This window comes from Haliotis rufescens, unplaced genomic scaffold (genome assembly GCF_023055435.1).
Source record: "Haliotis rufescens isolate VD_foot unplaced genomic scaffold, xgHalRufe1.0.p SCAF_13, whole genome shotgun sequence".
Classification (NCBI taxonomy): domain Eukaryota; kingdom Metazoa; phylum Mollusca; class Gastropoda; order Lepetellida; family Haliotidae; genus Haliotis; species Haliotis rufescens.
This window is the reverse complement of record NW_025963813.1, coordinates 1667817-1693510: the sequence shown is the minus strand read 5'-3', so window position 1 is coordinate 1693510 and position 25694 is coordinate 1667817. Positions and strand designations below refer to the sequence as shown.

The 25694-nt window shown below is 41.3% G+C and overlaps 2 protein-coding genes across 4 annotated transcripts; both read right to left on the bottom strand.

Annotated features, from left to right (window-relative positions):
- Positions 1-173: 173 nt before the first annotated feature.
- LOC124148606 (dopamine beta-hydroxylase-like) lies at positions 174-17274 on the bottom strand. Of its 3 annotated transcripts, XM_046519786.2 has the most exons (11): positions 17178-17259; positions 16055-16126; positions 14390-14550; positions 11933-12043; positions 10642-10825; positions 9862-10065; positions 9291-9416; positions 8692-8780; positions 7876-7975; positions 2932-3095; positions 174-312 (listed from the first exon to the last, which is right to left on the bottom strand). In XM_046519786.2, exons 1-11 carry the CDS (start codon positions 17188-17190, stop codon positions 220-222), a joined length of 1317 nt encoding a protein of 438 aa, XP_046375742.2. In that variant the 5' UTR covers positions 17191-17259; the 3' UTR covers positions 174-219. The 3 variants fall into 3 exon arrangements, with proteins under 3 accessions (XP_046375742.2, XP_046375743.2, XP_046375744.2); XM_046519787.2 differs by lacking the exon at positions 16055-16126 and having other exon boundaries at positions 17178-17274; XM_046519788.2 differs by lacking the exon at positions 9291-9416.
- Positions 17275-20289: 3015 nt separating this feature from the next.
- Positions 20290-25666, bottom strand: LOC124148619. Its single transcript, XM_046519800.2, has 2 exons — positions 25068-25666; positions 20290-22973 (listed from the first exon to the last, which is right to left on the bottom strand). Exons 1-2 carry the CDS (start codon positions 25520-25522, stop codon positions 22055-22057), a joined length of 1374 nt encoding a protein of 457 aa, XP_046375756.1. The 5' UTR covers positions 25523-25666; the 3' UTR covers positions 20290-22054.
- Positions 25667-25694: the final 28 nt, after the last annotated feature.

The following is a 25694-nucleotide window of genomic DNA, read 5'->3' as shown; positions in this document are numbered from 1 at the left end:
AAGCTGGCAGAACAAGGGTCACATATAAAATCGGGGCGAATCCTTGCATGGCTAAGGGGGGCAACTATAAATACCAAAGCGACGCCAAAGACATCGATATCGATCTATCGTGGGTTGCAGAATATTGGCGCCTTCATTACACTGTTTCAATGGATAATTACAAAAAATACTTCTTCCATTCCTCAGCAACGTGTTTTTTATTTTTAAAAACTTCATGCCTCAACAGTCAACTCTCCTCAACAAGGGGTTGATCCATTTCCACCCGTCCACCTTAGACAGCATATTTAGCTTGGCATACACCGCGAGCCGGCCCTGAAACAGTTAAAATTCAAAGGTTTAAGTCTTTGAAAGGCATTTAGAAGTGATACACATAAGGAAGGGAATTTATGGATATCAACTTCTTTATTATGAGGAACACAAAGTTTCGTTAACAGGTGTCAACTTCTTTATTATGCGGAACACAACGTTTCGTTTGTGGGTGTCGACTTTTTTATTATGAGAAACACGTTTCGTTTGTGGGTGTCAACTTTTTTATTATGAGGAACACAACGTTTCGTTAATGGATGTCAACTTTTTTATTATGAGGAACACAACGTTTCGTTTGTGGGTGTCGACTTTTTTATTATGAGGAACACAACGTTTCGTTTGTGGGTGTCAACTTTTTTATTATGAGGAACACAACGTTTCGTTAATGAATGTCAACTTTTTTATTATGAGGAACACAACGTTTCGTTTGTGGGTGTCGACTTTTTTATTATGAGGAACACAACGTTTCGTTAATGGATGTCAACTTTTTTATTATGAGGAACACAACGTTTCGTTTGTGGGTGTCGACTTTTTTATTATGAGGAACACAACGTTTCGTTTGTGGGTGTCAACTTTTTTATTATGAGGAACACAACGTTTCGTTTGTGGGTGTCAACTTTTTTATTATGAGGAACACAACGTTTCGTTAATGGATATCAACTTCTTTATTATGAGGAACACAAAGTTTCTTTAACAGGTGTCAACTTCTTTATTATGAGGAACACAACGTTTCGTTTGTGGGTGTCGACTTTTTTATTATGAGGAACACGTTTCGTTTGTGGGTGTCAACTTTTTTATTATGAGGAACACAACGTTTCGTTAATGGATGTCAACTTTTTTATTATGAGGAACACAACGTTTCGTTTGTGGGTGTCGACTTTTTTATTATGAGGAACACAACGTTTCGTTTGTGGGTGTCAACTTTTTTATTATGAGGAACACAACGTTTCGTTAATGGATGTCAACTTTTTTATTATGAGGAACACAACGTTTCGTTTGTGGGTGTCGACTTTTTTATTATGAGGAACACAACGTTTCGTTAATGGATGTCAACTTTTTTATTATGAGGAACACAACGTTTCGTTTGTGGGTGTCGACTTTTTTATTATGAGGAACACAACGTTTCGTTTGTGGGTGTCAACTTTTTTATTATGAGGAACACAACGTTTCGTTTGTGGGTGTCAACTTTTTTATTATGAGGAACACAACGTTTCGTTAATGGATATCAACTTCTTTATTATGAGGAACACAAAGTTTCGTTAACAGGTGTCAACTTCTTTATTATGAGGAACACAACGTTTCGTTTGTGGGTGTCGACTTTTTTATTATGAGGAACACGTTTCGTTTGTGGGTGTCAACTTTTTTATTATGAGGAACACAACGTTTCGTTAATGGATGTCAACTTTTTTATTATGAGGAACACAACGTTTCGTTTGTGGGTGTCGACTTTTTTATTATGAGGAACACAACGTTTCGTTTGTGGGTGTCAACTTTTTTATTATGAGGAACACAACGTTTCGTTAATGAATGTCAACTTTTTTATTATGAGGAACACAACGTTTCGTTTGTGGGTGTCGACTTTTTTATTATGAGGAACACGTTTCGTTGACGGATGTCAACTTCTTCATTATGAGGAATACAACGTTTCGTTTATGGGCGTCAACTTCATTAATATGAGAACACACATTATGGAGAAAATGCTTGTTGAAGCCAGGGACACTGATTGGTGATTAGCAATGGACAAATGGAAGCCAGGAGATTGGTCAGTGAGTGGGTATGGCTGGCTTGTTGAGTGTGAAAGCAGTTTTAACAGTGTATAGAAAAAGACAATATCGTTATGACATTAATTAGAGATACTTTGTTTTGCTTAAATCTGCTACCAAATACACAAATGGACTTTGATAATTATTTCGTTGTTACAAATGAAATGTTTAAAGAGATTTTAAATGATTCTTAGGAAATTTAAAGTGAACAAGGTTTAACCATTTAACTATTTTTCAATCGATACCACAAAAGTGTATGGATTGTATATTGAAGGATATGGTTGACGGTCCAGGGGAGACAACTCACTTTCCGAGGGCAAAAAGACAAATTGTGTGCAGCCTTATTCATTAATACATTTTCATTCTCACAACAACAATAGTGTCAAGGTTGAGAAATATTTCAATATGATAATAACGAGGCAAAACATTAATATCACAGACGTTGTGCAAAAGTCAGGAGTAGATAGTGACCGCTAAACTGCCGGACGAACGAAAGTACACACCCACGTTTGATGATAATTAATAATGAAACAAACAAGAAATGGCTGTTCGATGGTCATGTATTTGGTCATAGTTGTGTTTCGGACCTTACGATTGCCGTGTTTTAGATGGGAGCGGATTGGTCATAGGACTGTATCATATGTTTTCAAATACACGTCGTAATTTGTCTTGACCCTCCCTCCCTATAATTAAAAATGAACTGTCCATACATAAGGGACCTTTCCATTATCTGAGCAAAAAAAGGGGTCAGTTCGATTTGTTTTAAATGGGAAAATAAAATAAGAGATAAAAACAATTAAAAGTTTGGGTTATTCATCGCAAGGATTGACTAAGGATTGATTTCAGGTGAAACTGAAAATACCTTCATGCATGGGTGTCGGCGAAGGCTTTCCAAACTTCTGGTGCATTCAGATTGGCACTCGGATTCCTTCGTCTCATTCCGACAATGTTCGATGATGTCCGGAATAAGAATCTCTCTGGCCTCGCCGAAAAATTGAGGAAATGTGCAATCTCCATACGACCTTTCTGAAATGAGTTTTGAAAATGTAGCAATTATTTCACCGAGCTTACCCAGAACACGACTCTTTGCTTAGGCTTGTTAAAATGCATGTCCTGTTTATGATGAGCTTTCCGCCCCTTACATTTTGTATATTTCCATCGCTATTTAGAAACGGCTTTTTCAAGTCAAATTACGTTTTAAAGTGATTCCAACATTTCTTACGCGCTACGCGTTAGATTTGTTGGGGAACCTAGCCATAGCCATCTACTACATCAACTACTACAACGTTGGGTTTAGAGTGGGCGAGATGAAACAAAGGGAAGCCTGGACAATAGTGTCATGACTCTGTCAAAAATTATGAAATGTAGCCTGCAGATGTCCAACACAGCGAGTGATTGAAACAAAGCAAGGTATGAATGCAGTTATACTTTTCCTTTCCATTATCGACGAGAATCTTCATCAGTAACGGTTTCTATAGTTTCCAGTCGCCATATTTACCCGCCTCGCTAAAGACAGTAAACTTTCTATATTCGGGAAAAGACCCCAATCCCCAGAGATCTACAATCACAGGTATGAAAACTGTTCCGCCAAAAGTCCTTGCTTAATTGCTATGCAATGTATACTGTTGCCTACATTTGTAAAACGTCTCAGCTGTACCCCTGTTCGACACTGATTTTGGGTATCTTAGAATGTTATTTGATAATGACTCAAATTATCCAAGTAATTTGTAAATCTAACTCGATCGCCGATAGACACGTGCGATGCCACGTTTGTTTCCAACTTAGAGAAGTACCGATATGTAACTGAAAGTTGGCATGCATCTTCCTTCTCATGAAGATATATAATGTACCCCCATCTAATCGATTAGGAACGGTTAAGAGGTCACAGTGCCTTAAAAACATGTTTAGTCTTTGTCAGATTATTTAAAGGGCGTTGCGAACACCAAGTTGTCTATGTCCTAAATATGTTTAGAATTGTTTAAACCTCGGAAATGTTCATAATCTAAACTTCTTAAGAACCAATTCGTGTTCCGAATATTAAGCTAAAATTTTGCTAAAAGCGGCGTAAAACCGTACTCACTCACTCACTTAATGATCATAATAAAGAGAATGTGAAGCGCTAGTAAAATGTTAGAAACATATCGTTGGATCAACACGCCAGACCATCCTCCATCATAAATTTATTGTTATTTGGTTTTAGAGTGGGCGAGATACGTTTTAACATTAGAAATACATTTGCCACAAAATAATTCAATATGTGTATGTAATAAGTCAATATTTAAATCTATTTCTCAATTTTATTTTGTTTTGTCGGCGATCTCCTAGTTCGAGTTTGGATCGGAGTGTCAACGAATTCTCCATGGCTACGAATTATATCGGTTGCGGGTTCGCCGTATGGAATGTCACTATTCAGTAAATTCCCTATCTCATTAAAATCAGATCTTAGTGCTCGCTGCCGCTGAGGACATACCGTTACAGGTGACGTCATTGTATTAATGTAACAACCACAACAAGATAAGGAGATTTGTTAATTGCATCACTATTCACACCTCACATCGTTGGCATAAATGCTGTTGCAAAAATACTTTATTTTTATTCTTCAAAGAATCATTTGCACCATTTATCCTTTAACCCACTGTAGAGGGCACGGGTGGCCCAGTCGTCTAAGGCGCCGCGATTCGCTGTGCAGAGTTGCGTCCCCTGGACACGCCTGTTCAGCCCGATTATGTTTCTAGGTTTGTCAGCACCATACCCGTGCTCGTGGGTTTTACCGAAGTGATAAACGTCTAAGGCCTGCATCACTTCGGGCTTTCCTCCCACATTAAGCTGACACGCCGTAATATAACTGGAATAATGTTAAAAGCGACGTTAAACCTCACTCACTCACTCACAATAACCCACTATATATTGAAGTGTCACCAGGTTATAACTTCTTAAGTCAGGTTAGCTACAGCGCCCTGCGGCTCTGTTTTTGCAAAAAGGTACGTATTTTGTGCAATATGTTAGGTAATAATCACAATCTCATGACCGAACTTGCAGTGTTTGTACACCACTAGTTGTAACCAGCGGTCGAGATAACACCGAGATCTTCACGTGTTCTACTGGGCAGCAATCGTGATTGTGAGATTATCTGTGCACAGCTTGAACATCATGCGGCACACAAACCAACATATTTAGCAGGAGGATTATTTTTGACCGAACATTAATAGGGCTACACATACATAAAAACGTAAAGCTTTTGGAGGTTTTGCACATAATATACTTTTTAACGTTGAACAGTTAATTATATGAAATAGACAGAAGTATAATCATAGCCTTTGATGTTGGAGAGTATGGAATGGTATTGTAGCATGTTGGAGAGTATGGAATGGTACTGTAGTACGTTGGAGAATATGGAATGGTACTGTAGTACGTTGGAGAATATGGAATGGTACTGTAGTATGTTGGAGAATATGGAATGGTACTGTAGTATGTTGGAGAATATGGAATGGTACTGTAGTACGTTGGAGAATATGGAATGGTACTGTAGTATGTTGGAGAATATGGAATGGTACTGTAGTATGTTGGAGAATATGGAATGGTACTGTAGTACGTTGGAGAATATGGAATGGTACTGTAGTATGTTGGAGAATATGGAATGGTACTGTAGTACGTTGGAGAATATGGAATGGTATTGTAGTATGTTGGAGAATATGGAATGGTATTGTAGTATGTTGGAGAATATGGAATGGTATTGTAGTATGTTGGAGAATATGGAATGGTACTGTAGTACGTTGGATAATATGGAATGGTATTGTAGTATGTTGGAGAATATGGAATGGTATTGTAGTATGTTGGAGAATATGGAATGGTACTGTAGTACGTTGGATAATATGGAATGGTATTGTAGTATGTTGGAGAATATGGAATGGTATTGTAGTATGTTGGAGAATATGGAATGGTACTGTAGTACGTTGGATAATATGGAATGGTATTGTAGCATGTTGGAGAATATGGAATGGTACTGTAGTACGTTGGAGAATATGGAATGGTACTGTTGTATGTTGGAGAATATGGAATGGTACTGTAGTATGTTGGAGAATATGGAATGGTACTGTAGTATGTTGGATAATATGGACTGACTGACTGAGTGTGGTTTTACGCCGCTTTTAGCAATATTCCAGCAATATCACGGCGGGGGACACCAGAAATTGGCTTCACACATTGTACCTGGAGAATATGGAATGGTACTGTAGTACGTTGGAGAATATGGAATGGTACTGTAGAATGTTGGAGAATATGGAATGGTACTGTAGTATGTTGGAGAATATGGAATGGTACTGTAGTATGTTGGAGAATATGGAATGGTATTGTAGTATGTTGGAGAATATGGAATGGTATTGTAGTATGTTGGAGAATATGGAATGGTATTGTAGTATGTTGGAGAATATGGAATGGTATTGTACTACGTTGGAGAATATGGAATGGTATTGTACTACGTTGGAGAATATGGAATGGTATTGTAGTATGTTGGAGAATATGGAATGGTATTGTAGTATGTTGGAGAATATGGAATGGTATTGTAGTATGTTGGAGAATATGGAATGGTATTGTACTACGTTCGAGAATATGGTTGGTTGGTTAGTTGGTTGTTTAATATTCCAGCTCTATGACGGCGGTCTGTAAATAATCAAGTCTGGACCAGACAATCCAGTGATTAATATAATGAGCATCGATCCACGCAATTAGGATAGATGACATGCATCAACCAAGTCAGCGAGCTTGACCACCCGATCCCCTAAGTCGCCTCTTACGACAAGCACAGTCGCCTTTTACGGCAAGCATGGGTTGCTGCAGACCTATTCTAGAATATGGAATGGTATTGTTGTATGTTGGAGAATATGGAATGGTATTATGGTATGTTGGAGAATATGGAATGGTATTGTAGTATGTTGGAGAATATGGAATGGTATTGTAGTATGTTGGAGAATATGGAATGGTATTGTAATATGTTGGAGAATATGGAATGGTATTGTAGTATGTTGGAGAATATGGAATGGTATTGTAGTATGTTGGACAATATGGAATGATATTGTGGTATGTTGGAGAATATGGAATGGTATTGTAGTATGTTGGAGAATATGGAATGGTATTGTAGTATGTTGGAGAATATGGAATGATATTGTAGTATGTTGGAGAATATGGAATGATATTGTTGTATGTTGGAGACTAATGATATTGTAGTAAGTCGGTGAATATGGAACGGTATTGTATGTCGAATATGGGCTATATTCCCACTCAGGACCAAGTTGGAGCTTATGGACAAATACGAAGAGTCCACAAGGCCAACCCAGTTAGTATCCTGACCCATATGTATGCATGTTGGCCGGTACATGTACGGCAGTCCAATGTAGCATGTGTACCCATGTAAAAGTTTTCAAATGAGTAATTATAACTAAATTAAACGCGGTTTTGGACACAATTAATCACATAGGCCAAGAAATCTGATTAACTGAACAGTATTTCTGAACAAGCTGACCACAGCTTAAAGTTATAGTTTAAGCTTATATTTGCTTATACTTATTCTTTATGTTAAAGTGATACGACTTAACAATTTCACTCGTTTTTTGCCATTCTGATGTATTTGATCACGTATATCAAAAATGACAAATGTGCACAAGAGAAACAACATTTGACATTGTCTGATAATTTTATTGCAAGTATTTTCACGTTTGCGCCAAAATATTCTTTTATCCCATCTCGTCCTCTTGAGACCACGCCAAGAACAATTGAAATTTTGTGGTGAAAACGATAGGGCATAACATACCTCCTTGTTGGCCACAGACGTCATACTCAGCAAACTGGACACACTGGTCGAGGTCGTCTACACGCGGGTAGTAGGTCACGAAGGCAAAACACATCTCCGACTGAAATATTAAACAGATGGGTGACAACGAGGCATTTTCTTTACTGCTTTGTATAACAAAAACAATAAACATGGGGTTGGTAGTTTCACTAGTTTTAGTGGTGTAGATATGTACAGCGATTTTATCCCAGCGTGAGTGAGTGAGTATGATTTTACGCCGCTTTTACATGGGCTTCACACATTGTACCCATGTCGGGAATCGAACCCGGGTCTTCGGCGTGACGAGCGAACGCTTTAACCACTAGGTTACCCGACCGCCCCACACAGACGGGACGTGGCGTGGCGTGGCGTGCCACAAGTCTATAGTCTATACGATCATAGAGGGCATGGGTGGCCCAGGCGCCTCAGGTGCTGCAATTCGCTTTGCAGATACACTCGTGGACTCGAATGATGTTTATATATTTGTTTGCACCATACTTGTGCTCGTGGGTTTCAACAAACTGGTAATCGTTTTTTCTTACATCAAGTTAACACGCCGTGATATATCTGAAATACAAAATGGCGTATAACCAAAGTCACCCACTCATTCGTCATTTCTTAATCATCGTCAAGCGATGAATAATTACAAAGATCCTGCCAGAGTGGTTAGAGCATTCTCTCGTCCAGTCGGAGGCTAGAGTTCCGTTCCCCACATGGCTGGGTCGCTTGCCGTGGTATTGCTGGAATATTGATAAAAGCGGCGTAAAACCGTACACACTCACTCACTCGCTCACTTACGCTTGATCCTTCACCGTTGTACACGTGATGATTGCGGTGTCTGTCTCCTGTTTTCGTGTCAAAGTAACATGTAAGTCGCATCTCGTCTCCTGAAACAGCACAATCCATAATATTATTATCATATTTTCAATAATCAACCAAATACAAGCAGACGCGACAGTACCCTCTCAATTTTCAGTGAAACCCCGTTAATCCGGACAAAACCGTATGATGTCAAATCGCCAACATTAACATATTTCCGGATAAACGAGCATGCTGTAATATGGCTTTAGTTTCATATTGGCGTTCCCACCAATTATCATCCAGGAAAACGTGTATTCCAGATTAACGAGGGTCAGGACTATCAGTGTTTTAAGCAGTCTCGGATTGTACAATGGGTCAAGGCTTAGCACCCCTCAGCTGCCATGACCTTATCGTCCTGGGTTCGAATCTCAGATTGAGGCAGACTATAATACTGGAAATGTGCTCGTTGGTTTCACCATAATGAGTAAACGTCTACAGCCTGCTTCCTCCTTCGTAAAGATGACACGCCGTGAAATAACTGAATAGTGGTCAAAGCGGCGTTATGCTCCCTCCCTCACGATACAACCCTGCATCACCTGGCTGTATCTCCACGGGTGTGCTGTGCACGTGGATGGGCGACAGCTGATACTGATACATAGGGTCTTCGGCGACAGTCTGTATCAGCTTCCCGTCTCGGTGCACCTCAAGAACCCCTCGTACTCCTGAAACAACGGGCAGTCTGTCTCTCCGTCCCAGAACCACAGTCCCCGAACCTTTCCTACCTCCCCTTACTGCACTATAGTCCTTAATATAACAAGTCTAGCTTTGCCACAGGTTCCGAATCTCTCATATCACTGCACTCCTTTTCAAGTTATATTAGTTGCTGTTTAAAAAAAATAAAATGTTTCGAGACTAAGTGTTGGTCTAATGCAAAGTGAGAGATCATTTTCTAATATAGGGTTGCGGCATTGGGTTTATAAAGACCTTCTTCCTGAAAATACTGGAAGATCCTAAAGTCTGTAGCATCCACCACCACTTTGGTAAAACATACGATCAACGGTTTCATACGAGCTCAAGGGGCGCAACTCTGCAAAGCGAATGGTGGCGTCAATGACGTCTTGGCCACCCGTGCTCCCTATGGTCATAAAAACTAACACACAAACTTACCTAGATAGTGCATATGTATGTATGTCCTTGTGAGGAATAGTGAGTGTGGCAGGAGGTTTTTAGTACAGTTTCCACTACAACCACCAGTTTCAGGGTGATTGGTTGCTCCGGGGGGAATGTCAAGGTTAGTCTGGCCTATTTGAACGTTGCCCGCGTCATACTGACGTAACTTCCGGGTGTAGTATACGCGCATGCCCGAATTATCTGAAATATAATTGAAGTTTTATTAATCAGATAAATGTATTTACATCTTATAAATGTCCCTAAAAGTATACAAAAGGAACGTCTGGAAACATTCTAGCTTTGAATTACATTGAAGCCATGTTTTCATAGGTACATGTATACTCAGGGAGTTTTACCAAAATACTGTTCAGTGCAGCGTTAAACCCAACTCACTCACTCACCCAGAGGTATCTTTGACTTTGAAGATCAGTCTTACAACATGTCATGAATACGTGACGTAAAAGCGCCCATTTTCGGAAGCCTGTGGTCTGGTACGTCAGATGTGTCTGTTACGACGACCACGCGGCTCCAACGGTTTGTCCTCGTGGACACACATACACGATACAGCGATATGATTGTGACCTTTGAGTGCGGGAGTAGGTTGGGTTTAACGCTGCTTGAACAGTATTTCTGAATTAGTTTTATCAGCTTTATGTGGAATAAGAGCAAGTGATGCAGGTTTGTGCCTCGCCTAAGGGACGTAACTCTATACAAAGAATTGCCCACCTTCTCCTGTGCCTCTTGTGGCTGTTGAAGCAGGACTAAACTGAAACATACCTGACATGTTCTTTGCTTTCAGTGCGTTGTTCCAGTGTATCTGTAGTGACATAAACGAATATGAGCCTCTTCCAAACCGGATGCCAGTTCCTGGATGCGCGCACACCTGCCCCTTAACTCCCACGGTCCACTGCGCCAACCACGATTGGCACCTTTGGTCAATACCACTGCACTGATGGGGATTCTGTTGAAAATAAATTGATGGAAGAAGCTGAGTTGGAAGCAGAGTTGACGTTGTGTACACGTGTCTTCTGATCATGAGAAGAAACGTCTGATGCAGGAGTGTCCAAAGACGACCAACACAGTGATAACACAGTAGATCGTCAATCTCATTAAAATCAGATCTTAGTTCTCGCTGCCGCTAAACAATCTCACTAAAATCATATCTTAGTTCTCGCTACCGCTGAACAAACTAAGATATGATTTTAGTGAGATTGAGTAGACCGTTTAAAAGTAGACATCGAACGCTTTACCAAGCGCTGCGTAATCCCAACACGAGAATTACAGTATGGTGCATTTTTAGCTTTGTTTCGGTTTTCTACCAAGAAGTCCTTGCTCGAAATATTTATAAGCTAACAGCAGAAATTTGACAGACGTTCTATGCTTTGCGTTCAGTAATATAGCTGTAAAACGGCGGCCTGAAAACCAGGGATTGATATTATGAGCAATGACCAACGCCGTCGGGGTACGGTGACAAGCAATGAACCAAGTCACCGAGCTTGACCACCCGATCCATTAAATCGCCCCGTCCAATAAGCATAAGTTGCTGGGAACTTATTCTAACCCGGATTCCTCGACCAAATGAAATTTTGTAATGTGTTTCAATACAACAGTTAATTGCCACCCTTATTACGCAGACGTAAATCTCTGTTTCACACATGGCGCTAATTCCAATGTTTAGTCCTAGAAAGGAAACGGGCCTGATTTTGTGGTGCACAGTTTCTTTTCAAACTATGTTATATAAATGATATTTGCTCCTTATACTTTATAGGGAGCACGGAGGCCTCATCGTCAAAGGTGTCACTGGAATTCGCTGTGCAGAGTTGCGTCCCTTGGGAACGCCAGAAACCTATGATTGTGGGTTCGGATCCGGTTCGCCCCGATTATGTTTCTAGGTTTGTCAGCACCATACCCGTGCTCGTGGGTTTCACCAAAGTGATAAACGCCTGAGACCTGCATCACTTCGGGCTTTCCTCCCACATTAAGCTGACACGCCGTGATATAGCAGGAATACTGTTCAAAGCGTCACTCTCTGTATGCTTTTAGTGTACATGAGAGTTCAAGTTCTCACCATATCCCCTATATCTTCTGCACAGCCGAACAGGAGCAGATGGTGCATGACGTCACGGTTGTCGATCAAGGGCTCAAAGGCAACTGCGTGATATGTCTCCTCGTCGGGAACCTACACATATACAAGGTGAAGGAAAAGTGAAGCAGTCTTCACTATATTGTAATTATATGTTCCTAATGTCTCACATTATCTCAAACAAAAACCCAGAACGCAACCAAACAAATATAAACTGGTGTCCAAAAGAAACGATACCACCTGTTTGCAACGACATAAAAGAAAAACTAAACAATGCAGAAGTTTAGGATTGGTGTTATGCTTTTGAGAAATCCTTTCACAACATCTGTACACAAATTTCATTTCAATAAAATCTGTACAACCAATATGACAAGCCTTTAAAGATGGGTGGGGTCGAAAAATGAACATTTCGTTAGAGCACTGATCACAGAAACAACGGGAAATGTCACACCACACGTCTCAAAGTCAAGTCAGTAGCGGGTATGTCAACCGTGAGCATCAACAGATGCCAGAACACGCCTACGGACTGATGACGTCAAACGTCTGATGACGTTGGGAGTGATGCGTTGCCATTCCTCGAGGAGACATCGTTCCAAGTCCTGGACGTTGACTGGAGGCACACGGCGACGTCGGATTTGCCGATCGAGGTGGTCCCATAAGTGCTCGATGGGATTCATGTCCGGTGAACATGCGGGCCATGGCAAAACCTGTACGTTGGCGATGGCAAGGAAGTTCTGTGTCAATCTTGCTGTGTGTGGCCTTGCATTGTCATGTTGGAAAAGGAGTTCACGAGGATGTTGCTGAATAAAGGGCACCACAACAGGCCGTAGGATGTCATCAAGATAACGCTGTGCATTCAGGTTTCCACGAATTACGACAAGCATCGTTTTGACGTCACCACATATGCCACCCCAAACCATTAACCCTCCACCTCCAAACGGCCGGACCTGTTGGATACAGTTAGGCGCCAAACGTTCACCAAATCGTCGGTATACAATCTGCCGTCCATCGTTTCTGAAGATGAGGAATCTGCTCTCATCAGAGAACATAACACGTGCCCAGTCCCGCCGTTGCCAACGTCGAACTCGCCTGGCCCAGATCAGTCTGTTGTTCCGGTGTCGAGGCGTCAGGAGCGGTCCGCGGTAGGGATGACGTGGCCGGATACCATACTGCCGTAGTCTCCTGTAGACGGTCTGTCGACTGATCCTGTGTCCCAGTGCTGTAGCCGCCGTGGACGTCGCTGTTACGGTGCGGTTCCTCAGGTGTAATACCCGGATGTAACGATCTTCACGGGGCGTGGTTACTCGTGGTCTTCCACTCCTGGGCCTGTGTGACGTCTGACCTGTCTGACGTAGCCGCTGCATCAACCTGGTGATAGTGATGCGTGCGCAGCCCAACCTTCTAGCGACGTCGACGTGTGACGCTCCTTGTTGGACCATTCCAACGGCTCTGTCTCTCTCGATGGCTGTCAAACGTGGCAAATCTTGAGTTCTTTTTGTTGCTGTGATATTAACGTGTCTGATCAGCCGTTTTATACAGTTTTTCTGCACGTGCAGAACATGCTAGAGAGGGAAATGTCACTTTCACGAAATTTACGTTTTTTCCCGGAAGTGATCACGTGTTCCCGGTATTTTTTATCGACTATGCTGTGTTTGGGATGTGCAATACGAATTGGCATGTTTTCATACTTGACAATTCACTTAGTAAAAAAAATTTTGAAAATAAGTTGGTATCGTTTCTTTTGGACACTAGTTTATTTTGAAACACTGTTCTGGAGGTATAAAATAGACTGTTACAAGTGTTGCTTCGTGCATTCCACACCAGGGACGACGATGTTCTTTCAGGCTGGGAACACGTGCTGTTCCAGTCAGAGGGGCGGTGGGGTTCGAATCTCGGTTCGCACCGATTATGTTTCTAGTTTTGGCAGCACCATGCCCATCATAGAGGGTTTCACCAAAGTGGTGAACGCCTGAGACTTGTATCACTTCGGGCTTTCGCCTCTCATCACGCTGACACGCCGTGATATAACTGGAATACTGTTCAAAAGGGTGTTAAACCCTTTTCACTCGCTCTCTATACTGAAACATCTCATAAATATTCACTGTGGTTAGAAACGCCTGCAACAACCCCCAACATGTTTTTTTTTTTATATGAAACCGTCTACTTTATTAGACGTTAATCAAGCTGGCTTGAAAAATAACTTTTTGAAAAGTCCAAAAAATTGAATCGTTGCGAGTACAGGTGAAGCTTTGATGCATTAAAACAAAGGAACCCATCACGGTCGGTACACGATCAAATTGAATCCTATGATTACTTGGAATAAGTCGAAAAGGGACACATTTTACTCAGGACCTTCAAGGCAAACGACGCTAGGTGTCTCTCCACCATATGGGGACTAAAATAAAACAATGATTTGAAAATGAAGTGAGAACAGGCAACAACCTTGAACTGTTGACACACGTAGGTCGTTTCCGAGTCAGGGACTTCAGTTTCCGGTATGCGGATGTCAAAGTGTTTAACATCCGGGTTACTTGTGTCAGGACAGGTGTTCCCGGTGACGCATGCATCACTCGCCAGACAGAGAATCAGACAGATGATAAATTCTGTGAAGAACAAGGGGAATGCATATACTCGGAGTAACAGAGTGACCCTACCGTCTGAGCAGAGGCGCAACGAGGCTAATCTTAAGTGAAAGCAAATTAATTTTATGAGGACTCGCTAATTTTTAAAAATGAGAGATGCCCTTAAACACTATTTCCTGCATTTTGGGACCGTTTATGGAGTTTATTGGTAATTTTTTATTATAATTTTTTTATAAGTTATATAATCTATACGTGTTTCACAACACTATCCGACTTTCATTCAAGAAACATCTATGATGATAAATGAAATTTAAACATTAAAACGAATCGATAATATTACTTTTATGTGTTTTTACATGTTCATTCGTAATATGTGGCGTTTTTTTTTGTTTTTTTTATTTTAACGCGAGCAGTTATTTGAAACTAATTGTGTGAGCGCGGTCAGCTTTCGTCACATACCATCTACCATCTTCCGATTTTTAGGTGTTAACAAAAATTGGGCTTTTTCTTCGGTGTAAACATTTGCTTTTTTTGCTACAATGGTAGTTTCACCCCTGCTAAGGCGCCTAAATTTGCTGTGTGCTTTAAACGTCTTTATAAAAATATGAAAATGGTTTGGCGAATCACTTATGTTAATACTGCTCCATGACACATAATACATGATATCATTGTATTGTCTGTTTTTTTATGACACAATAAGCTTCATTGTAACTTTTCTGATGACTCGTACCCCGGACAGTGGGGATAGCACTTGGATCTCTAAGAGCATCTAAGTTCATTTGTTCAAATATATCAGCTTGGTCAACAATAAATCCGGGTTTTCGGCGTGACGAGCGAACGCTTTAACCACTAAGCTACCCGACCGCCCCGAAAGTAAACCTGAAAGAACAAGTTCAAATTCAAGTATTATACAGAACCCTTGTCTGAGGGAAACTGCAAGTACTTGTATATAATATTGCACAGTACACATTTCGAGAACATCGAATCAATAATGGACCTCGATCATGATATTTCTGGGGCGGTCGGGTGGTGGTTAAAGGTTTGGCTCGTCACGCCGAAAACCCCGGTTCGATTCCCGATATGGGTAAAATGTGTGAACCCTATTTCTGGTGTCCCCGCCCTGATATTTGTGGAGGGGGCACGGGTGGCCCACTCGTCTCAGGCGCCGCGATTCGCTGTGCAGAGTTGCGTCCCTTGGGCACGCCAGAAACCTATGGTTGTGGGTTCCAATGTTTCTAGGTTTGTCAGCACCATACCCGTGCTCGTGGGTTTCACTGAAGTGGTAAACGTCTGAGACCTGCATCACTTCGGGCTTTCCTCTCACATTAAGCTGACACGCTGCGATATAATTGGAATACTGTTAAAAGCGGCGTTAAACCCAACTCACTGCTATTGCTGGAATATTGCTCAAAGCGGCGTAAAACCACACTTACTCACTCATGACATGTCACAGCTGTCTATGACAGTTATACAACACGGCGAGATGCACAAGTATCCCGCCTTCCCCGTAAAGCCATTACGTAACCTGTTGGAGGAACACATGTTCTTGTCCAATGTGGATATCCCTGTCTGGTACACGTCCAAGGATATCTTGCAGCTGCCACATGGAAGGTACGATCTTAATATTATCATTGTCATAAAGTTGAAGAGAAACATAATTACAATGTGTTATCACAGTACTGATACCTTTTAACAAACAAACCATTAAAATTCGAAAATTCCTGAAAAATATAATTATGCTTCACACTGTTGAAGGAAAAAGAAATTGCCAACCCCAATATTACATTGTTGGGGGGGGGGGGGGGGGTCAGGCTCATAGTTTAATATGTAAAAAATATCCGTTTCTGTAGATGATATTACATATCTAATCTCGATACAAAACCACCACCCCTCCCCCTCCGCCCCTGCCCTCCCTCTCCGCAACTCTGCATAGCGAATCGCGGCGCCTTAGACGACGGGGCCACCCATGCCCCATGCCCACCCAGGGTCGCTATGATTTCTTTAGCTATTAAACCCTCGAGCCACACTCAGAATTAACACCAGGGTCACTATGATTTCTTTAGCTATTAAAGCCTCGATCCACACTCAGAATTAACACCAGGGTCGCTATGATTTCTTTAGCTATTAAAGCCTCGATCCACACTCAGAATTAACACAAGGGTCACTATGATTTCTTTAGCTATTAAAGCCTCGATCCACACTCAGAATTAACACCAGGGTCGCTATGATTTCTTTAGCTATTAAAGCCTCGATCCACACTAAGAATTAACACCAGGGTCACTATGATTTCTTTAGCTATTAAACCCTCGATCCACACTCAGAATTAAGTCCAGGGTCACTGTGGTTTCTCGAGTTATTAAACCCACGATCCACACACTCAGAAATATAAACCACCGTCATGTTGTCTTGTGTGGACCGAGAGAATGAACGTATATCTGAGATTTAGCTTCAGCCTTATCGCTTGACCTGCAAATATTCCAAAAGCATTTCTTATCTGTTGTACAACATTATGAAAATAACATTATTTAGCATAGTTTCTTGCGAGGGTTACCGTCATACCTCCTAATTTCGATCGATCGTTGAATTCACTCAACTTTCAATATGACAAGATCGACATGATACTGTCACAGTAACTCGAAAACACGTACCTTGGTCGGTCATGGTGACGTCACACTTTCATGAGAGATGTGCCCAAACAGCATATGAGCGAGGTCACCGACGTGTCGTGTGAGAACATTAGAGGAGGGGATGGGCCGAGTTGGCCGATTTCGGAGTGAGTGAGTGAGTGAGTGAGTGAAAATACTCTACAAAGCGACGTAAACCTAAACTCATCCACTCACTCTCACACAAAATTTTTTTGGACATGGTCAAGCATTACTATTTATTAAGTAATTGTTTGGAAAATCATGATTAATACATGTAATAATCTTTTGTTTTTCAATGCAAAGTTCAGTAAAACTAGATTACACCTAACATAAAGAAACACAAATAAATACCTCAGCACTTATTTTTTTCTAAAAAGACACTTGCCTCAAACGTTCTCATTTTTCTCTCAAACTACGTAGTAGTGAGAAGTGATGAAGCTCAACAAAGAGTGGAAGTTGAGAATAATTGTTTGCGCTCGATTGTGAAAATTGCCTTCGATTGTTGAAGTTAATTGGACGACTAATCAGTAGCACTAAATGGGTTAAAGGGTCGACCACAAAACAAAAGAGAAAAATGAACAATCCGTCTTTATCTACATCTGAGAAAATCAGCTTTGTGTCACAGTTACTCATGTTCGCATTTTAGAAAAGTTCTTCCTGAAAACTTCAGCCTTGTCAATACATTTAAGTGAGTGAGTGAGTGAGTGAGTGAGTTTGGTTTAACGCCGCTTTTAACAGTATTCCAGTTATATCACGGCGTGTCAGCTTAATGTGGGAGGAAAGCCCGAAGTGATGCAGGTCTCAGACGTTTACCACTTCAGTGAAACCCACGAGCACGGGTATGGTGCTGACAAACCTAGAAACATAATCGGGGCGAACCGGGATTCGAACCCACAATCATAGGTTTCTGGCGTGCCTAAGGGACGCAACTCTGCACAGCGAATCGCGGCGCCTTAGACGACAGGGCCACCCGTGCCCCCCAATACATTTAAGCCTCCCCCATGCATATAGCGTTGTAAAAAGTCTAAATCCAGTTGTTGAAATGAACAAAGTGTTAATATCAATCATATAAATGAATCTGATACCTTACATAACGTTTTCTAAAGGCGTAGCTCAATTGTATAATTATGCAGATCCTGCAAGCTTTAAAGGGATTTTACTCTTTATCCGGCATGTTAGTGCATATGTCCCCCAGACTCTTGCCATATTTTATTCACACCGAGGGCGTACATGTAAACTGTGATGTTTCCATCGGTACATTGTGTACTGTGAAACCTCATAAATCTGGAACCTGTTAATCCGCAAACCTCACATTCCTGATAAATACTTTTGAGAACGGCTTTATAGCTACAGGTACAGAACTAATAACCAGTACGTTGTTAATCCTGATCCGAAGATCTGTTGATGCGGAGGTCCGTTAATCCGGACATCCGTTAATCCGGACAATTTCTTTGGGGAAGGGACACCGTCCGGAATAAACTGGGCGTCATATAACTACAAAATGAATGTGGAATAATGGTTCGTAATCTCGGTATGCATTTTGCATCACAGCACTCATATGTCAGACCAATAAACCCGTGAAGATCGGGTTTAGAATTTGTCTTCAACAACCCATGCTTGCCGTAAAAGGCAACTGTGTCGTAAGAACGACTAACAGGATCGGGTGGTCAGGCTCGCTGACTTGGTTGATGCATGCTATAGTAGATGCTAATGATGTTAATCACTGGATTGTCTGGTACAGACTCAATTATTTACTGACCGCCGCCATATAGCTCGAATACTGCTGAGTGCGGCATTAAACAACAAACAAACATACAAACATGTGTTTTGTATCCACGCGATTCGAATTTATGTGTGCCCTCTGTCACACTGTCATGTACCCGATTCACCCAGGGGCACTGTTACAGAGGAGCATGCACACGTGTACAGCAACAACAATACGATGAGTTTATATGCCATTAACTTGGGGAACATGCATTTGATAAAGTAACATCACTTAGTCGTGACGTAGTAACTGCCTGACAGTGGACATGTAAGGTTTATTTATACAGGTTTCTGCGATTTACAAGGTGACCATGGATACGGTACAAGTGACGTCACTTAGGCGTGACGTAGTAACTGCCTGGCAGTGGACATGTAAGGTTTATTTATACAGGTTTCTGCGATTTACAAGGTAACCATGGATACGGTACAAGTGACGTCACTTAGGCGTGACGTAGTAACTGCCTGGCAGTGGACATGTAAGGTTTAGTTATACAATTTGAATTATTTAGACAAACAGCCGAAGGAGACACGTAGGTTGAGGCTCCATCTGTATTACATGCGAAATGTTGATACATATAAAATTCGAGTGAGTGAGTGAGTATGGTTTTACGCCGCTTTTAGCAATATTCCAGCAATATCACGGCGGGGGACACCAGAAATGGGCTTCACACATTGTACCCATGTCGGGAATCGAACCCGGGTCTTCGGCGTGACGAGCGAACGCTTTAACCACTAGGCTACCCGACCGCCCCCCACCCTTGTCGAACTAGGCTGGAATTTCGTGACTCGATCAATGCCTATTACGAGTTATGTCCCTTCTATGTACTTCTTATTGACCATCAAAAACATAAAACGATTTGACAGGTATCTGTCGATGTCCATTTGACAGTACACATGCTTTGCAAATCCTGCAGTGGACCGAAATTTGCATGTTGAAATCCGTGTTGTTTACGATCCGGAAAACGGCTATGCATAGACTCGTTTGTCCAGCCAATAAATAACTCCGGAATTCCAGCCTAGTTCGGCACGGTCGGAATCATTCGTCACCACTCGCCCCTTTCCGTAACCTGCAAGAAGACTCGTCCCCCTATCGATGAATGTTATGTGCGAAAATACGACAAACCAATCAGAATGCGCGTATGATTTCAAGTTCTTCGTCAAAGAATCCCTCAGAAATAATTTTTGATTTTACATATGTCTTGCATCTTAAATATACCAAAGACACAGTTAAATGTGTTCAATCATACTGTATAATTCCGCACGTCCTGATGTGCTTTAAATTGCATCTGAAATGTATATAATATACGGGGAAAATGTGTGAACCATTACGCAACAACTTGACAATTGTTTTAGGTATGCCCGTTTGCGCTAAGATGGAACCCGGTCGCATAAATGGCCACGAGGGGGGCATGAGTCGCTATTCGGCTTGTCCCGGAATAACACGAGTTGGTCACGAATAGGGTGGAATCTGGGTTTTTACAGCAAGTAACCTCCCTTGCCTCGGGACGATGGCCACATTGCAGACCAGTTGTAACATAAGGAAGACAATTTATGGATGTCAACTTCTTTATTATGAGGAACACAAATCCCGGTGTTCCTTAAAATAATCCCGAATACCATCAAGTGTCCCTCATTGCTCACCCCTGAATCCCGAATACCATCAAGTGTCCCTCATTGCTCACCCCTGAATCCCTAATACCATCAAGTGTCCCTCATTGCTCACCCCTGAATCCCTAATACCATCAAGTGTCCCTCATTGCTCACCCCTGAATCCCTAATACCATCAAGTGTCCCTCATTGCTCACCCCTGAATCCCTAATACCATCAAGTGTCCCTCATTACTCAACCCTTAATCCCGAATACCATCAAGTGTCCCTCATTGCTCACCCCTGAATCCCGAATACCATCAAGTGTCCCTCATTGCTCACCCCTGAATCCCGAATACCATCAAGTGTCCCTCATTGCTCACCCCTGAATCCCGAATACCATCAAGTGTCCCTCATTGCTCACCCCTGAATCCCGAATACCATCAAGTGTCCCTCATTGCTCACCCCTGAATCCCGAATACCATCAAGTGTCCCTCATTGCTAACCCCTGAATCCCTAATACCATCAAGTGTCCCTCATTGCTCACCCCTGAATCCCGAATACCATCAAGTGTCCCTCATTGCTCACCCCTGAATCCCTAATACCATCAAGTGTCCCTCATTGCTCAACCCTTAATCCCGAATACCATCAAGTGTCCCTCATTGCTCACCCCTGAATCCCGAATACCATCAAGTGTCCCTCATTGCTCACCCCTGAATCCCGAATACCATCAAGTGTCCCTCATTGCTCACCCCTGAATCCCTAATACCATCAAATGTTTCTCATTCCTTACCCCTGAATCCCTAATACAATCAAATATCTCTCATTCCTCAACCCTTAATCCCGAATACCATGAAATGTATCTCATTCCTTACCCCTGAATCCCTAATACCATCAAATTCCCTGCGCAACGTTGCCTCCCTAAGGCGTGTTGGTTCGAATCCTGATTAGTCCTGATTATATTTCTTGGTTTGTCGCACCATATTCTAGTTTGTGGGTTTCACCAAAGTGGCACGAGGAGCCAATTTTTTACTCCTACGCTTTCATGCTTTCCAATTTCCCCCCAGTCTTTTAAGAACTACCAACTGTAACATTGTATTTGCAAATACATCTCAAGCTATCTTTCATTTGCTGAAGCAGTCAGTTTTATTACACGAGTTTTGCTGAAACACAAACACGCAACATATTTTTTATATCCACCGAAATATGTTATGAACTTGAAGACGTGATCGGTTTTGTTATCAAAGAATTTGACATGGGTGATGGGGGAGCCTTGTTGGTCAAGTGTTAGCTCCTCACACTGAAGGCACTGAGCGCCGTTGCACAAACGCTACGACTGTGTTAAGTCTATGTTAAGGTATGGAAGTTACGATCACCTTAGCGCTAAGATCGCTTTGTACAACGGTACATCGATTCCAGCATTTTGTCGAATGTGTGACGACACTCTCAGAAGACATGGAAGTTGAATAAAATATGACAATGATATTCTTTGTTAGATTCGGAGCATATCAATATCATAACATTATGGTTTCAAACTTTAAACGTCCCGGTCTGTTTATCCAGGTTTAACTGGGTTATTCTCTCGATCACACGTTGAACAATTTTTTCAGAATACTTCAGCAACGTGTCGTCTGTTGCTCGGACGGAACCCCACTCCTTTGGTGGTACAATACGGTAGTGGTGCAGAAGGCACCGAGAATACTGACATATGCAACCATTGTGTCCTTTCCGAAATTTTTTAACAGTGTGTGTTCCGACGATCTCAACACCTGTTGGTTTGATGATCACTTTTGATCTTTTGCCAGGATTGTTGATTATTAAATGACTTGTGTACAACAGGTAGGTGAGATTGAGTCTTCTTGCTTCTTGCTTCAGAGTGAAATTCCCCGTATGAGGTTGAAGGTTCACAGGGAAAAAGGTATTTCGGACAAGCAGACAAGAACACGATGGTCGACCTTTCAAGTTGTCAACGATCATGTCTAAAGTATTGGCATACACCTTTGGTATGTAGACTTCATCCGTGTCTCCAGTCAGTATAAATTCGGAGACGTGCAAGTTTCTGTACATACACTCTTGAATGACAGCAAGTTGTGCAAAGTAATAAATCTCAGATCGGTTTAAAGGTACATCCCATGGCAAGATTTCTAAAACTCCCAAATTACGATAATGTTTTAAAACATTCATAGCAGATTCGTGTATACTGTAATTGTAAACAATGAAATGTTCAACACCGAACATGAGGCTGATTTCAAGTGTCTGTATAAGCTGTAATGTGTTGCTGAAATTTGAATGAAGTGCTGAGAAACATCTTGTAAGCTGTCTTTTCTTCTTCAAAGGATAGATAACTCTCAGCATGTTGCAAGCCTTTGTAGTAATGATTCCACTAATCCTTACTGCTGTTGGCCATCCGTCTTTGGGAAACCCACACTTAATAAATCCAGAATGGTACCTGAAAAATAAAACAACTGTAAAATAGGGAACAGAAGGATTGACCATTCGAATGACCGTCATATAGCTAGAATATTACTGAGTGTGTCGTTAAACAACAAACAAACAAACAAACATGGTTTTCACAGTTCACTACTTTACAAAGAGGTGACAACTGGACCAAAACTTAGTGGAGTGAACTTTATACCCATACATACTACTAGTATTTGCTTTGTACTTGGACATCGAGTGTCATAATACTAATGAGATATAATATTTCTATCATTAGAAAGCAAATAACATACCCGCCACATGTTAAGACCAGAAGTGTAGATTCATCACAAGGTATGCACAAACTCTACTCCACCCTGAGGATGGCAAAGTTTCTTTGACCTACAGTAATCAATTCTCGATCAGTGAGCAGTGAGCAGTGATCCATGAGCTGCCTCATCAATACGTCAAAGCAAAATGACCACGGCCATAAAGTGGATATAAATTATATCCCTAACATGTAAAATCGAGTTTGCGGCGGCACACTTTCCGTGCGGTGGCAAACTTTCCGATCGTATCGTTCCTTGACTTGATTTTCACATTTGGGTTGATGACGTCATGGTGACGTGTTGATGCTTTAAACATACAGTGTCCTGTGCACATTAATACAAAGATAGAAATACAGCACTACTTTGTGCACACCAGGCATCGAAGGGCCCACAAGACATCATGAATATATATAGAAAAAAACATGTATATAAAAAATCATAAATAATAAATAAATAAATAAATAAATATACACTTGGACTATTTTCGAATACATGCTTGTATAAATCTTCTCAATTGGTTTGGGTATTTTCACATATGCTGAAGTAGACATATTTTGTTTGAAGTTTTTATTTTGTTTATTAATGCCATTGAACAAATAAAAATGTCACTTCTCCCTTTCGCACTTTTCCAGTATTGCCAAAGCATTGTTGAAGACATGTAACATGCTGGACATAAGAAAGTCAATAGCACTTTGATTACCATGAAGTTGCAGTAGTTGTTACTTAAACCAAACCAAATGTTTACGAAAGTTTCAAAACTTCCATCTGAAGTTTAGTATCTTAATTTCTACAGCCATGTCATTTCTAACAGCTGTGTTTAAACTGTGTTTACTTTATTTTTGTTGAAAAGGTTATTTCCTCATTGATAAAATACCGTGTATCCCGCCTGAAAGGGAAATAAATCTCCTGGCGGGAGAATAAATCGCTCACACCCCGCAACGAATGAAAGTACTGCGCGCTGTTTACGAGTCAATAAAAGTCAACAGACACAGCACAAGTTAACCTTTTCCTAAAATAATTTCTCTAAATTTTCACTTTGTTGTAGTAGTTGTGTGCCGGACTCTGGAACCGCTCCTAGCTTCTGATTGGTCGGTGGGGTCACGTGACCTCTGATGACGTCACTTGCGGTTTCGGTTTGCGCAGGGCATTGTGGGTCCTGCGTGCGCATCCAAGATGGCGGCACACCTGTTTCCGGGGAGGAGGGGGACACCCAAAGAAGCGCTCGTAAAAGGTGAACAAGATCGACATTGAAAGAAGCGCGTCTAAAATCTTTTTGTTGTTCCAAACATAGAAAAGGCGGTGGTGGTGGTGGAGGGAGGTGGCGGTGGGTCAGTGGGTGAGTAAGTTTAGAATTCAGCCAACACCTTTAGAATTCCACTTATAGTGCATATATATGTCTTTTTTGTTCAGAATTATTCATATTTCATTACAAATATTTACTAAACCGGGTTCGATGTTTCAATACAGAATTTTGAAAGTCCAGTAATCGTGTTCCGCTGCTGTACTTGGTCACATAAAGATTTGAAATTAATTAACGATGGAGAACTTGTCGACTTACATTATGTTATATGGCAGTTGCCTTTGAACAATAAATTACATTCAAATGTTTCAAAGATCATATCAACCAAACAACTGATTAATTTCGAAATATTCAAAATATTCTTTGTCCCTCTGTTCCTAACTTACATTCTCATTGTGCATAATTGAAATTGTTACATTTAAAGATGCGTTGTCTTTATTTGTGCATGCTGTGACCACGACACCCTACATGCCATACAAGTCAAAGTAAAACCTACCTGTATCCCAAATTAGGCTTTTGCATATACTGCAATATTCCCCTGTACGTGACCGGAGAAGCTTGTCCAGAACCATTGAAGTACGTGCATACAAATGATGGCAGTTTCCTCGCATCCTGGATATGTCTAACCAATGCTATTACCCTGATTATAGGGACTTCAATGTCGTCGTATATTGCCGAATACACATACGTGTTGAGAGTGTCTCCAACTCTCTGGAATCCCGTTTGAGATTCAGAATTGCTTCTATCTAAGTTTCGCCCTTTGGTCCGGCTTATGTGTTGGATCTGCGTTTGGTGATGTGCATCGATATCTTGTGTAAATCCAAGAGCTGACGTCATCATAGACAGGCTTTGCGCTAACTCCAGATCGTGTACAGATTTTTGAGCATATTTAAACAAGACAAACACTGACAGAAGGCTGGTAATCAACAATGATGTTAGGAGCAGCCTCATATCTACTGTCTTCTTCCCATGCAACTTCCCACGGCGTTGTGAACCACAAGTCTGTGTCAGTTCGCTGAAGTAAGATGTACCCAATGTTGCCCAAGATAGGAAAATACCTTAATAATATTGAAGCAGTCTTCCAAGCTAAACCGCTTGCATGATCACAGAGACACTATTTGAG